Source organism: Leucopleurus acutus (assembly GCF_964270905.1).
Source record: "Leucopleurus acutus genome assembly, chromosome: 5".
NCBI classification, from domain to species: Eukaryota; Metazoa; Chordata; class Mammalia; order Artiodactyla; family Delphinidae; genus Leucopleurus; species Leucopleurus acutus.
Genome location: NC_139147.1, coordinates 113,429,521 through 113,445,166, shown reverse-complemented (window position 1 = coordinate 113,445,166; position 15,646 = coordinate 113,429,521). Strand labels below are relative to the sequence as shown.

General features: G+C 41.9%; 1 protein-coding gene across 2 annotated transcripts in view; it reads left to right on the top strand.

The window, feature by feature from the left end:
- The window catches only part of MED12L (mediator complex subunit 12L), a 326,301-nt gene extending 312,088 nt beyond the window's left edge, over window positions 1-14,213 (top strand). For both annotated transcript variants that reach the window (XM_082839059.1, XM_082839058.1), the window contains 2 exons: window positions 10,488-10,569; window positions 13,291-14,213. In XM_082839059.1, the coding sequence (XP_082695185.1) occupies window positions 10,488-10,569; window positions 13,291-13,343 (135 nt within the window). In that variant the 3' untranslated portion in view covers window positions 13,344-14,213. The remainder of the gene's footprint in view (window positions 1-10,487; window positions 10,570-13,290) is intronic.
- The last annotated feature ends 1,433 nt before the right edge of the window (window positions 14,214-15,646 follow it).

Below are 15,646 nucleotides of genomic sequence, written 5' to 3'. Positions count from 1 at the left end.
GTTCTTTGTTTTTTTGTTATTAAGCTGCATGAGCTGCTTATAAATTTTGGAAATTAATCCTTTGTCAGTTGCTTCATTTGCAAATATCTTCTCCCATTCTGAGGGTTGTCTTCTGGTCTTGTTTATGGTTTCCTTTGCTGTACAAAAGCTTTGAAGTTTCATTAGGTCCCATTTGTTTATTTTTGTTTTTATTTCCATTTCTCTAGGAGGTGGGTTAAAAAGGATCTTGCTGTGATTTATGTCACAGAGTGTCCTGCCTATGTTTTCCTCTAAGAGTTTGATAGTTTCTGGCCTTACATTTAGGTCTTTAATCCATTTTGAGCTTATTTTTCTGTATGGTGTTAGGGAGTGATCTAATCTCATACTTTGACGTGTACCTGTCCAGTTTTCCCAGCACCACTTATTGAAGAGGCTGTCCTTTCTCCACTGTACATTCCTGCCTCCTTTATCAGAGATAAGGTGACCATATGTGCATGGGTTTATCTCTGGGCTTTCTATCCTGTTCCATTGATCTATCTTTCTGTTTTTGTGCCAGTACCATACTGTCTTGATTACTGTAGCTTTGTAGTATAGTCTGAAGTCAGGGAGCCTGGTTCCTCCAGCTCCGTTTTTCATTCTCAAGATTGCTTTGGCTATTCGGGGTCTTTTGTGTTTCCATACAAATTGTGAAATTTTTTGTTCTATTTCTGTGAAAAATGCCAGTGGTAGTTTGATAGGGATTGCATTGAATCTGTAGATTGCTTTGGGTAATAGAGTCATTTTCACAGTCTTGATTCTTCCAATCCAAGAACATGGTATATCTGTCCATCTATTTCTGTCTTCTTTAATTTCTTTCATCAGTGTCTTATAATACTCTGCATAGAGGTCTTTTGTCTCCTTAGGTAGGTTTATTGCTAGATATTTTATTCTTTTTGTTGTAAATGGGAGTGTTTTCTTGATTTCACTTTCAGATTTTTCATCATTAGTATATAGGAATGCCAGAGATTTCTGTGCATTAATTTTGTATCCTGCTACTTTACCAAATTCATTGATTAGCTCTGGTAGTTTTCTGGTAGCACCTTTAGGATTCTCTTTGTATAGTATCATGTCATCTGCAAAGAGTGACGGCTTTAGTTCATCTTTTCCGATTTGGATTCCTTTTATTTCCTTTTCTTCTGTGATTGCTGTGGCTAAAACTTACAAAATTATGTAGAATAAGACTGGTGAGAGTGGGCAACCTTGTCTTGTTCCTGATCTTAGTGGAAATGCTTTCAGCTTTTTACCATTGAGGACGATGTTGGCTGTGGGTTTGTCATAAATGGCCTTTATTATGTTGAGGAAACTTCCCTCTATGCCTACTTTCTGCAGAGTTTTTATCATAAATGGGTGTTGAATTTTGTCGAAAGCTTTCTCTGCATCTACTGAGATGATCATATGGTTTTTCTCCTTCACTTTGTTAATATGGTTTATCACATTGATTGATTTGCGTATATTGAAGAATCCTTGCATTCCTGGAATAAACCCCACTTGATCATGGTGTATGATCCTTTTAATGTGCTGTTGGATTCTGTCTGCTACTATTTTGTTGAGGATTTTTGCATCTATGTTCATCAGTGATATTGGCCTGTAGTTTTCTTTCTTTGTGACATCCTTGTCTGGTTTTGGTATCAGGGTGATGGTGGCCTCATAGAATGAGTTTGGGAGTGTTCCTCCCTCTGCTATATTTTGGAAGAGTTTGAGGAGGATAGGTGTTAGCTCTTCTCTAAATGTTTGATAGAATTCGCCTGTGAAGCCATCTGGTCCTGGGCTTTTGTTTGTTGGAAAACTTTTAATCACAGTTTCAATTTCAGTGCTTGTGATTGGTCTGGTCATATTTTCTATTTCTTCCTGATTCAGTCTTGGCAGGTGGTGCATTTCTAAGAATTTCTCCATTTCTTCCAGGTTGTCCATTTTATTGGCATAGAGTTGCTCGTAGTAATCTCTCATGATCCTTTGTATTTCTGCAGTGTCAGTTGTTACTTCTCCTTTTTCATTTCTAACTCTATTAATTTGAGTCTTCTCCCTTTTTGTCTTTATGAGTCTGGCTAGTGGTTTATCTATTTTGTTTATCTTCTCAAAGAACCACCTTTTAGTTTTATTGATCTTTGCTATCGTTTCCTTCATCTCTTTTTCATTTATTTCGGATCTGATTTTTATGATTTCTTTCCTTCTGATAACTTTGGGGGTTTTTTGTTCTTCTTTCTCTAATTGCTTTAGGTGCAAGGTTAGGTTGTTTATTCGAGATGTTTCCTGTTTCTTAAGGTAGGATTGTATTAGAGCAATATAGTATAATCTAGGCAGCAGCTATTTGTACAAAGGCAGGCATGTTGTATGTCGTAAGTCTTAAGATGGGCTAATTTATCACTTAGAGTAATAGATTCCAGGTAATTTCAGAATTAGAAGTTATAGGGATGGTCAGTGATCTTGGATTTTTGTATTATCGTAATTCTTCTTTTTTGTGCATACTTTTATTACAGCATACTTATTTATATATCCTTTTAGTCCACATGTTCGTAATTTTGAACAGCTGTGAAGTCAGTCCATTGTCTTTTGCTCTGCTATTACTTGTTTAACCACACCACCTACTGTTGAACATTTAGATTGTTTCCAGTTGCAAAAATAGTGCTGCTGGGGATATTTTGTTATGTATTCTGTTGCTCTTTTTTTTTCTGGCTTCTCACAACAAAAGGAAATAGAAGTATAAGAAAAAAGTTCTAATTGTATATCTTCCGAAGAGCAATACCACAGAGCCTCAGCAATATTAACAAAAATATTATATTTCTTTTTATCATTAGGTACTGTTCCTTTTCTTATTAATTCTAAGATTTATTATGGATGTTATAAATATATTTATTATAAACATCGCCAGCAGATCCAGCTTTTGTTACTGGCCAGTGTTCTTCCTTCTCTGTTTGTTTCTTTGCTGGAGACTGGAGTGGTGAGCCAGCTGTTGAAGAGATGCCAGCTCTGATTCATTCACAGCTGCCCTTCTTGAAGTCTCAAGGGAGGAGGGATGGTGCTAACACAGCCACCACCTTCCTCATGACTTGCCCTCCTGCTATCTGGCGACATCCACAAGTTGACAAGTGCTTACTCAGTATGTACAGTGGAGGCTGGCCCTCTGCCCAAGGTCATGGAGCACAGCGATGACATGCCAGGCTTGCTTCCTGCCACCAGATGGCTTAGAATCATCGGAAGCTGTCAAATGGAAAGTAGTAGAAGCATTAGTGAGGTTGTATTTGTTTGCCAGGGCTGCTGTAACGAGGTCCCACAAAGCGTGTGGCTTAAACAATCAGAAATGTATGGTCTCACAGTTGTGGAGGCTGGAAGTCCAAGATCTGGGTGTCGGCAGGGCTGCTTTCTTCTGAGAGCCCTGAGCCATACCTCTCCCCTAGCTTCTGGTGGTTTACTGGCAATCTCTGGCACTCCTCAGCTCGTAGACACACCACCGGATCTTTCCTATCATCCTCTCCTGACATTCTCCCTGTATATGTGTTTGTGTCCAAATTTCCCTTTTTTTATGAGCACACCAGTCATCGGGTCTCACCCTAGTGACCTCACTTTAAGTTGACTATCTCTGTAAAGACTATCTCCAAATAAAGTCACTTTCTGAGGTACTGACGGTTAGGACACCAACATATCTTTTTTTTTTTTTTTTTTTTGAGGGGGGGACATAATTTAACACGTAACAGAGGTCAAGAGAAATATGAGAAGTTTGGGAAGCTTTGGAGGAGGAGGTTGAATGCAGGGGACCTCGAAAGCCATTTGCAGTTGATTCACTGCTTTTTGTCAGTCTGTTTCCTTGTTGTCAGTCTGTTTCCTTGTTGACAACAGCAGCTGGGCCTTGTGGGACAGTGGTCATCAACACCCCTATAGGCAGGTTGGTCACTGCTATGAAAAGTGTGATCCTAAGTGACAAAACTAACTTAGAACAGAAGCTAGTGCTTTTTCAGAAAGTGTCATCAAGAAAACAGAACTTTTCTGTGAAGAAAAAGGAAGTGTAAGAAAAGCCCGTGCTTCCAAATTAAATCTGGAGTTGTCATTTGCTTACTTAAGTCACTTATCTTCTGTGAAGGAAGAGCATCTGGAAAGAGAATGGGTGCCCTTGCTGGAGAATTATATTTGACATCTCTAGCTTTAGCTTTGGTCTAAATTATGGTTCTTGACTTGAAAAATACTTTTAAAGCTCATGAGTTGTTATGATTAAATTGACTCAACTATGTTAGCAGGCCACGATTTTTTCTTTAAAGCTGCTTCCAGCTTTTAAGAAAATAATGTTTACGCCATCCTGCTCTGTCATACCTTTTCATCGTAAACTTAGGGTGCCCTAGTTGGGTGACCTGGAAAACATGCTAACAGAAAGCTTTAGAAAGTTGGCTTTTTAAATTGACTGATCCTTGTGTCAGTATCATATTATATTGAACATATACTTTAAAAAATTTGCATAATTAGCAGCAGTAGTTACTTAAATAATTGCATTAACTTTTAGTCAAAGGTGGGGTAGAATTGTCATATAAGCTTCCTCAAGGAATTCATATGTTCCAGTCAGAGAAATTGAGAAATTTTTCAGGATGCCTCTGGAATTCAGAATTAGCCAGAAAATCTTATTCTCCTTTGCAAATGGAAGAAATTCGGTCCATAGAACTTTATCGAGCCAGGTTGCCTTCCTTTGCATGAATTTGGAATTTTTTTTTTTTCTTTTTTGAAGAGAAAAGAGAAGTAGTATTTATGGAAGGAGGTTGGGGAAGACGTTCTTGGGAGATTTGTGGTAACAGGCCAGATACTTATAATTTTTTTTTCCCCCACTAAATACCATGTGCAGATCAAAAAAGGCTCAGTTGAAGTTGCTAGTTAACTTGCAAATGAATGCATACTAAATACTCTGAAATCCACCAGCTGCTGGTCCCCTCTGAGTGTGCCCTCCGGAGCACGTGTCCTTCTGTCCAGGACCCCAGTGGAGGGGCCTGGGCAGTGCTACAGTCTATTGTGCTAAAGCCGATACGGATGAAGATTTGTGTTCTGTCCATCAGAGGAAGACAGATCTGTCTGTGGATCCTGTCAGTCGGCAGTGCGGGTTTAAACTAAATGTTGCCTTGGTACTTTGTTCCTTTGCTTACTGATGGTGCAGTCACAGGTGTCAGGACACAGCGGCAGGAGGCAAGGACTGTGTTTACTCACTTTGGTGTCCCTGGAATCCGGAAAAGTACCTGGATTTGGATAACTCATTCGTTGGATATCACGGCAGTGAAGGAAAAAAACCCCACCCATTATCCATGTGCAAAGGAAAACACAGTTCAGAGGGTGAGATGTCTACAGGGGCTCTGAGGCAGCTAAACGTCCATCACTAACTGAATCAGCCCTGCTGCTGCTGGTCATGATTAGTCAGTGTCTGCTTCCGCTGCTGAAAAGGTTGAGCCCCCGCAAGTCAGCTATTCGGAGACAAAAAAGATTCAGTGACATTTATTTAAATAGAAATTATTCGTTAGTGATGCATTTTTACCTCAGTAATGATTGAGTAGAAAAGTTAAGTGTTCCTGAATAAATGTGTTGTCACAACAGGGACTGGTCAAAATACATCAAATACATTTTTAAATTACTTTTTCAGTTCAGCAGAGAATGGTTGGCTGGAGAGTGACTGAGCCACCTTGGCTGGTGTGTGACTGACGTTACTGAGCTCTGTGTTTTGTGCTTGCAGCTGAAGCCCGGGACAGCTCCTGCCTCCGAGAAGCTCAAAACACAGAACCCTAGAGAGAGAGAGGCAGTTGTCCTGTTATGCCATATTTCATAAGAAAGGCATCTACACAGTGCTGAGGGTGCAGTGATTCACTCTTCAGATGCCTGAGGGAGTCACTGAGTGCTTAAGCTGATCTTTGAAGGAGGAAGATTTTTAGGAGTGGGTAGGGTAGGATTAAGGGGAAGGAACAGTATTCTAGGAGGAGGGATTAACATCTGCAAAGGTACGGGGGTAAGAGAAACTGGGACCATCTCCTGTATGGAGAGAGTCCAGAAAACTCGTTCCCTCTTCATTTATCACACTTACGCGGCAAAGGTTCAGTATACACAGATTGTGTTTTTTCGGGCCTCTAGTAAACCTCAATTGACCTATTTATTGACCTGTTTTGGTAAATTAAAAGTTTCAACTGCAACAACAGGGATGATTCCAGAATCTAGCCAAGCATCAGACCAGTGGGGGGGAACCATTTAAAAATACAGGTTCCCAGCACATTTGCCCCAGAAATTCTAATTCAGGGGCAAATGTGCTGGAGCAGCCTTGGAGGACCCTAGGAGGATGACTCTTTACATTCCCCCTGGTGGCTTTATGATTCCTTAGCCACTCATTACATATTAACAGAAATAAAATTTTTATGAAAAGTAGGCCTATTTATCAAAATGAAAACTTAGAAGAATGACATTGTTTTACATTTTCGAAGCTTTCTTTGACGTCTGAGTTAATAGAAGACATTCAGTTTGTTGCAACGTCACACACTGTGTAGCAGCTGGAAAGCTGCGTTGTATACAACCGAGAGAATGAAAGTGAAAAAAGTAAATACTGCCTTAATATTACTGTGAAAATGGTTTTGACCTTGCAGATACCCCAGTAGACTCTTGGGGTCCCCCAGGCATACTGTGTCTTAAGGCCATCCAGCAGACCACCCATCACTCCCCTCGCCACCCCCCATCACACACACACACAAGCTTCCCCGGGCACCTAGTTACCACCTTGACTCCTCAAAATAAGGAATCTGACAAGATCACTACAGTGTTCTGTTCTATAAATTACTCTGTTTGAAGCAGACTTTAAATGAACATAAAGAAGGCAGCTAAGTATTTGTTGAATAAATAAATGTTAAATATTTATGCACTGTGTACCTTTAATCAGCTGATAAATTAAGATTAGATGCCTTTGCAGCCAACCATTTAGAAAATCTGATTATTTTCAAATAAATTAATATTTGGAAGCTAAAAGTTCTAACTAAGGATAGCACTGGATCATGGTTATTAAGCTCTGAATCCAGAAAGCTGTCTGAATTCCAGCCCCAGTACTTAAAACAGGCATCGTGGGCAAGTGACAGAAGCCCTCAGAGCCTCAGTTTCTTCATCTGAAAGTGAGAATAACAGCAGTAAAGGTTCACGATCCCTTATATTTATTTCCGAAATTCAGACACCTCTAAAAATGGAAATTTTCTTTGAAATTTCACTGAACAGGCAAACCTGACCTGAATTCCTTTGGTAGGAAAAGCTCACCTGAATGGACTTGAAGCTCTTTTCATTTGTTTTACCTGATCGGACTATTTGTGTATTTTCCTGCAGAAATTAGTATGTTTGATTATGGAGTACTTTGTAGACCTTGATTAGTCTGTGTATTATGAATGTTCATAGTTAAGTCAGATAGGCACTGAATTCCAAAACACATCTGCCCCAAGGACTTCAGATGAGAGACTTAGGATAGGTCTTACCACGTCAGGATTAAATGGGCTAATGTATACCTGTAATGTCTAGAACATTGCCTAGTACCTAGCACCGTATTGGGTTTTGTTAAATAAGTAGGGTGATATTTCCATACAGACTGCCAACAAACCCATGAAAGAATGCTCGACATCACTAATCATTAGAGAAATGCAAATCAAAACTCTAATGAGCTGTCACCTCACACCAGTCAGAATGGCCATCATCAAAAAATCTAGAAACAATAAATGCTGGAGAGGGTGTGGAGAAAAGGGAACACTCTTGCCCTGCTGGTGGGAATGTGAATTGGTTCAGCCACTATGGAGAACAGTATGGAGGTTCCTTAAAAAACTACAAATTGAACTACCATATGACCCAGCAATCCCACTACTGGGCATATACCCTGAGAAAACCATAATTCAAAACGAGTCATGTATCAAAATGTTCATAGCAGCTCTATTTACAATAGCCAGGACATGGAAGCAACCTAAGTGTCCATCAACAGATGAATGGATAAAGAAGATGTGGCACATGTATACAATGGAATATTACTCAGCCATGAAAAGAAACGAAATTGAGTTATTTGTAGTGAGGTGGATGGACCCAGAGTCTGTCATACAGAGTGAAGTAAGTCAGAAAGAGAAAAACAAATACTGTATGCTAACACACATATATATGGAATCTAAGAAAAAGAAAAAAAGAGAAAAAATGGGTATGAAGAACCTAGGGGCAGGACAGGAATAAAGAGACAGACGTAGAGAATGGACTTGAGGACGTGGGGAGGGGGAAGCGTAAGCTCAGACGAAGTGAGAGAGTGGCATGGACTTATATATTCACTACCAAATGTAAAATAGATATAGCTAGTGGGAAGTAGCCGCATAGCACAGGGAGATCAGCTCGGTGCTTTGTGACCGCCTAGAGGGGTGGGAGGGAGATGCAAGAGGGAGGAGATATGGGGATATATGTATATGTATATGTATAGCTGGTTAACTTTGTTATAAAGCAGAGACTAACACACCATTGTAAAGCAATTATACTACAATAAAGATGTTAAAAAAAAATAGGGCGATATTGCCAAATAAGTGTGGAAACCCCTGAATAGGAAAGAAAGCTCTTCTTATTTTACTAACATTTCCACATCAATGAAAGATGAGTTTTTGTTTTCTTTTTTCCTCTTGAGTTGGGCAATAGGGAAAAAAAAAGGAAAAGTGCTATTTTCCTGCTTTGTATCAGGGAAAATAGTAACTTTGGTGGAAGTGTACATTCCTTGTTATTTGGAAATTGAAGGCACTTGAGAATTTGTGATTCTGTTCATTTTTATTGAGCACCTACTATGTGCCTGGAAAGCTGGATACTAGGGCTACATAAGGGAATAAGCCCAAGTGTGTCCGCGGTCACCCATAGTCTAATGGGAGAGAAATAGTTGAGAGCCAGTGGTCATGCCAAATACTCGGTTTTAAAAGAATTAACCCGGCAATGCCTTCTAATTTAGGATTGCCAAATAAAATACAGGACTCACAATTAGTTTGAGGTGCAGGTGAACAATGATTAACTCTTTAGTAGAATTATGTACCAAATATTGCATGGGACATACTTATACTAAATGCAGTATTTGTCCTACGCAATATTTGGGACATACTTAGAACCAAAAAATTATTTATCGTTTATCTGAAATTCACATTTAAGGACACTCTGTATTTTCATTTGCTAAACCTGGCAACCCTAACTACGGTCCTGGGCTATTTTCAACCATATTGGCAAGCTCTGAGTAGGAAATAGATATTGCACTCATATTGGGTAATTGAGTTTTTAAAAAAAGACTATTTATAGAGGTATGGGCAGGGTTAAAGGACACTAAGGAGGACGAAACAGCCGGGGCTGGAAGCAGTGACTACCCCCAGGTCCCAGAGGGGCAAGAAGGAAAGAAACAGAGAGGGCCGCTGACAGGCACCATGGCCATCCCAGGGTGAGATGCGTTCCACAGGCGCAGACCCAGTAGGAAGGAAATTGGCGCAAAAAAAAAAAAAAAAAAACCCAAAACTTTATTCTGCTCCCTCCCGACTTCACTCTGCTCCTGTCCTGCAATCTTGGGAGTGCCCCTGCCCACACTAGAGGCCGGGAGGCCAGGGGGCCGGCACTCCATACCCCGGTGGGTAGGCGATGGGCCTATGGAGGTAAGTTAATTCATTCCGATGTGTATGTGATTAAGATATCCTTGCATCAGAACACATCCTTTGCTACGACAGTGATAAGCCAGGGGGAAAGAAGGTGGGGAGGGACAGAAAGGAAAAACGAAAAGGAAGAACAGAGTGACAGTCTGCAATTTGAAGGTCAAGGAAAAGGTGAATCAGCACCATGAATGATTTTAATCAAAGGTAATTTTGTTTCCGCCAAATAGGTTCTTTTTCCCCTCTTTGGAGTAACCACCTCGATTTCCTGTATCAACTTGATGGCTAGAACCAGGGCACCTGGGCCCTCATATTATGCCGGCACGTGTACGACCCTGGAAGGCGGCACCGCCTTAACGTGTGGTCCTTGCTGCCTCCCTGGGCTCGCCCCCGCCCGACCTTCATCCTCCGTCAGGCAGGAGGGCACAGTCCTAGATGAGTCCAGGCCCCTGCGCTGCTCACCACGCTCTTGTCTCCATTCGCCCAGGGCCAGGCCTGTGGTGCTTGACCCAATCCTCCCACCAGACAGCTTTCAGTTTGCTGATGCAAATGGTTTGTAACATGGTGATACCAGCTAGCCAACTGGTGAAGGCTGAGGTACAAGAATGTGTGAACCACTGGGCACGGCCGGGCTCCTTCCTAAGGGCTCTCCCAGCAAAGGCTAGGTCACCCCCCGGAGACGGGTTTTGGAATGGATGGGGCACTTTCAGGTTACGCCCAGGTGTCGACCAGGGTTGGCTGAAGATCAGTGTCGGCGCACTGGGCGTGGTCCTGCGCAGGGCTTCAAAGCGCGCTGCAGACCTTCTGCTCTCGTCTGTGCTGAGCGCTGAGTTCCCTCCTTTCTCTGGATTACAGTTTCCCAGGCAAGGCTTGCAGCAGACCCAGCAACAGCAGCAGACGGCCGCTCTGGTGCGGCAGCTCCAGAAGCAGCTTTCCAGTAAGTACCCTCCGTCAGGAACAGATGGCCCCCAGGACGTGAAAAACAAGCCAGTGAGCAAAACACAGGTGGCAGCTCCTCAAAAACCGTCTTCCTTGGTGCCGTTCTCGTGTTCGTTTTAAGTCCAGGCCGTTCTCATTTTGTTGGTGTTGGTCTGAATGCTTCTTTTCCGGGAAAGCCCCAGTCTTAATTGAGTTCAGCGAGGATGTTTTCCTGTTGCTTCTCTTCGAATCTGGGAATGTTTCTTTCCAGCTGGGGGCCCGGTGGGACGGCAGGTGCTTTTCTGATAAAGCTAGATGTCCCAGAGAGCAACTCGGCTGATACCCTCCAGTGTACGATGGGACGGGATAGGTGCCCCCCCCGCCCCCAAGACTCAGATATGAAGAGGCCAGCACCAGACCTGTCCCCTGGTCACTAGGGCCGTGGCTGCTCTTACCACGGCACCACCCTGCCCTTCCTGATAGCGGCTAAGAGAAATCCAGACCTGAACGTGGCAGGCGGCATCGGCAGGACAGTGTTTCTCCCCGGTTAATCTTGCTGCCGTGCTGGCGTGCTGCCTTTCTAGAGCGCATGCCGACAGCCCATTTCATCGGACCTCATCCCAGTGCCAGCAGCCTGCTCCCATGAATCCGGTCGCCCTGCGCTGGAGTCACGGGGTGGGCAAACTCTTTTAGAAGTGGGAGCGAGGCCCCTGTGATGCAAAGAATATTGGCCTGGAAGTCAGGAGACCTGAATTCTGCTGCCAACTCTGTCACCGTTATCTGGGTCACGCAGTTTTTCATCCATACAGCAAGCAGGGAGACTAGCAATTTCTCGGTTCTGTGCTTCTGAGGTACAGAGCGACGAGCAGCGAGTTCTGAAGGCAGTGGTGTGGCTCTGGTGGAAGATGGTAGGGAAAAGGTCAGTTTATGACTGAGAGGGAGGGGCAGCTTGGCTCTAGTCTTAATTTCCTGCCTGCTGCTGTCCGTGTGTTTTCCTGGGCAGAGGGAACACCTCTCTTATGCCCTGTGTCTCTCCGAGGGCATAACCAAGGTCTGTTGTTGTTGTTCTTGTTGTTGTTTTCCTTTAAAAATATTTCCCTCAGTTAAGTCATGCCTGTCTTTTCCAAGAACTGTTCAGTCGGTGTGGTCTATTAAACACACGTGTGGTTAAAATTTTACTGTGTTTCATCAGCTCCAGAGTTCACATTTTTAATTTTTTTCTATTTTTTATATTTGGCTGCACTGGGTCTTCACTGCTGCACGCGGGGTTTCTCTAGCTGCGGCGAGCGGGGGCTACTCTTCGTTGTGGTGCACGGGCTCTAGGCGCTCAGGCTTCAGTAGTTGTGGCGCACGGGCTTAGTTGCTCCGCGGCATGTGGGATCTTCCCGGACCGGGGCTCAAACCCGTGTTCCCTGCACTGGCAGGCGGATTCTTAACCACTGTGCCACCAGGGAAGTCCCCAGAGTTCATATTTTTGCATGGCTAAAGAGAGAATATAATTTTAAGGTAGAGACAACATGTTATATTTTAATTTTTTTTTCTAGTGATTGGAGGTATGTACCTACGATTTTTATGGAGTAGCACCTATCTGGGGAGCATACTCTTGGTTCCTATTTCCAAGGGCTCACAGAATGCAGGTTTTTTTGTTGTTTTTTTTTTTTTTTGCGGGGGGGGGGGGGTTGCCATCATTTCTGGAGCACTTTCTTGGACCAGTGAATTTTTTGCCATCATTTCTGGAGCACTTTCTTGGACCACGGGTCCAGTCATGGACCCATGACTTTACATGTATTAATTCACTTGATTTCCTAAACCACCTCATGCGCCGAGGTATTATTGCTCTTCCCGTATTACAGATGAGGAAACAACTAAAGAACAGGGACATTTTCCCGTTTGCCCAAGGTTACTCGGCTAGCAGCTGGGACTAAAACTCAGACTGTCTCCTTCCAGAGCCCACCTCTTAACCACAACATATAGTCTGATGCCTGACATGAGCAGTGATGCCGGCCTCCTTTGTTGAATAAGGGCAACTAAGCTGAGCTGCCCACTGCACAGCTCCAGCCGGCTGCATTTCTGCCATAATCCGTGTGAACGGGGCCTTTGGATTTGAATAGTCCCACCAGAGTTGTGCAGGCAGTAGCTATTTCTAAGCCTGTGTCATTGTTTTGAACCTACTCACTGTTCTTTATTTGTCCAGGTGTGCACATAGACACGTGCACAGGCACACACTCGCGTCACACACACAGCCTCTCTCTCCCAGGCATACACTCTTGCACGGTTCTCTCTGATGCATCTATCCATGGCCATTTGCAGAAAATTGCCCCTTTCAAGCTACTTCTCTCTCACCTATTATAACGTCAGTGTTAAAGTAGGATCTCTGATGTGCTTTTATGAAGTTTCCAGATCTTTTCATGTTTTATGATACTTACAGTCCTTTTTTACGTTAGTATTGAGATGTTTGTTAGCTCAGGGATGCAGACTTTTGACGGGCCAGTGACCTTCATCCCAAGGCCTCTTGCTGGCCGTTGTGGGACTCTGATGTAGAGGTGGCCCCTCTGCAGAATGAATCGAGCAGTGGTATTAAGACCTTGGCCGCACAGGTGTCTGGGCTAGTGTTATACTTCCTGACCAGTCTGCTTTCAGTACCAGCCTCAGGAATAGAGGAACAGTGACAAGAGCGTGCCACCGATCTGTGGCATAATTTTGCGTCTGCAATTTTATTGGATTTTCTTTTTCTCATTAGGTAACCAGCCACAGCAAGGAGTGACGCCCTACGGGCATCCTTCACACTTCTGAGTCTGGAAGAGGACAAAGACATGAAGTTTTTTGTTTGCACTGAAAAACAGAAAATCACATTTAATGCATTAGTCACCTTTAGAAATGTCCCTTTGTTCTTTCATTTCTTTGGCGTTTTCCTATATTTTACGCTACATTTCATACAAAGGCGTTTAAACAAAATGTAAAGGAAAAGGTGTGGTTTGGTTTTGTTTCGTTCAATTTGAAAGTAGGTTTAAAAATGTGGATCATGTGGGCCTACGCCAGGAAGAGTTTGGTAGCAGACCTTTTGAAATTGGTGCTTTTATTGAATCTCGTAGTTACAGAAAGAATGGATTATGGTGGATTTTAAATATTTATGTATTCATTAATGATGAAGTTTGGTTTTTTGGGTTTTTTTTTTGTTTTGGGTTTTTTTTTTTGCACACTGTGCCGGACCAAACTACTGATTTGAAAGGCATGTCAGATCTTGACAGGAAAGCGACCCATTTATTCTGCATTCACCTTTGGCGGCAAAATGGACATTTATTTGCATCGCTCTAATTTGAAATGTTTGTAATTTCTTAAGCACTTTATGAACTTTGTTCTTATTTATGTAGGATTTTTCTTTGCTTTTGTTGTGGTCAAAAAGGTGCTGAAACAGATTGTTGCTTAGTACTTAAACTTCTTAGACCAAGAACTTAAACCAAGGCTTCTGTGAGAGCCACCCTAAGGTACGTGGAAGCCTGTTAGAAGTAGCTGTACTACTAAATTTGTTTTCAGTGGCGAGATCATTGACCAGAGTCTTTGTGAAGGTACAACATGTAAATTCTAAAGGCCGGAACGAACCACAGTGGAATTGTTCCAATTATTTGCCAGATTTGGCAAAAATGACTCTGTCCAGTTTTGGTTCTCCTGAACCTTATGCCAACTTGAGAAAAAAATCTCGCAGCTGGCCTGAGATTCCACAGTGCTCAAACTTGACATGGTTTCCAGAGAATCTGGCCCCCAAGTCCAGGGGCGCTCTGGTTTTCATAAGAGATGTATTTGCTGTTTATTTTGTATGGTAAGTATTTGCTATTTTGAATTTAACTATTAATGTTGGTGTCTGTCTTGGTTGTGTATTGCATATACTGTATTTATAAATTGGTGCAAAAAGCACAAGTAAAGTAAATTATACATCAAATTTATTATAAAGAAATAGTAACTATTTTAACTTTGTTCAAGTATGTGGTAATTTGCTCCTATTAGAGTGAAAAATACAGTAAATTATTATCAGTTTGTGTAACTTAAGAGTATTCCATATAATATTTTTTTAGATTTAGATGCATAAAATTTTGAATGTGAAAATTGCAGGGCATTTTAACACATGTGGGGGATATTTTCCCATGTTCTGTGTTAATTCATTTTCTTTTGCCATGTGAATTTACATGTAACGTAGTCGAGCATACTGTGAATAGATTTGTCTATAATGAGCAAACCATGTAGAACTACTTTTTTTAAATGTAGCTGGTACAACTTTAGTAGATCATTTCCTTTGCAAATCATTATATAAATAATTTATATCTTCCCAGGTGAGTTACTCATTGCAAAATTTGACTCATGCAAATGACCTCAAATACATGTCCGCTTACTTTGCTGTGGCAGCATCCATGTGAACTGCTTTGTACACTGTGAAACGATTTCGCTCCAGCCCGCTCATTTCATGTTTACTCTGGGCTGGAAAAGACTTTGCCAAAACATTAAAGACCGTTCTTTTCACTAAATTAACATGTTCTATCTGCTTTCAGAAGATGAATCTTGACATTTCAGCTGGTTTTGTATATCAGGGGTTTTTTTTTTTTGTTTTTTGGTTTTTTTCCCTCTTGAGAGTCATACTTAGAGCTCATGAAGTTATTTTTTCTTCAAAGTAATCTGTCATATAATGACTGCCTTGGCAAAACAACTGAAATGTGAATGTCGTGCCTAGTGAGTACCAGTCATGTTCTGTCCTGATTGTTGTTTTACTTCTTCTCAAGAATTACTGGTGTTTAAAATGCCACTTTTCAGTTTGAACCATATATATTTGTAGCTCAGTATTGCAAACAGAAGTAAGACTGTTTCAAGAATGAGTGTTATAATTGCATAGCATTTGTATGCACTTTACATTTTGCAGAAGTTAGTGAAATTAATTTATTAATCATTTTGCACTTGAAAGCTGTGGGACATAGCTTTTTGTTGCTGTCGTCTCCTTTTTTTTTCCGGTGGGAAAGCTAAGATATGGTAAGGCCCTATAATTCGACGATTCTACAGAGAGTTGAGGAAAAACCTAGAACTGGTTTTCCCCTGTGTCCTATAGAGAAACT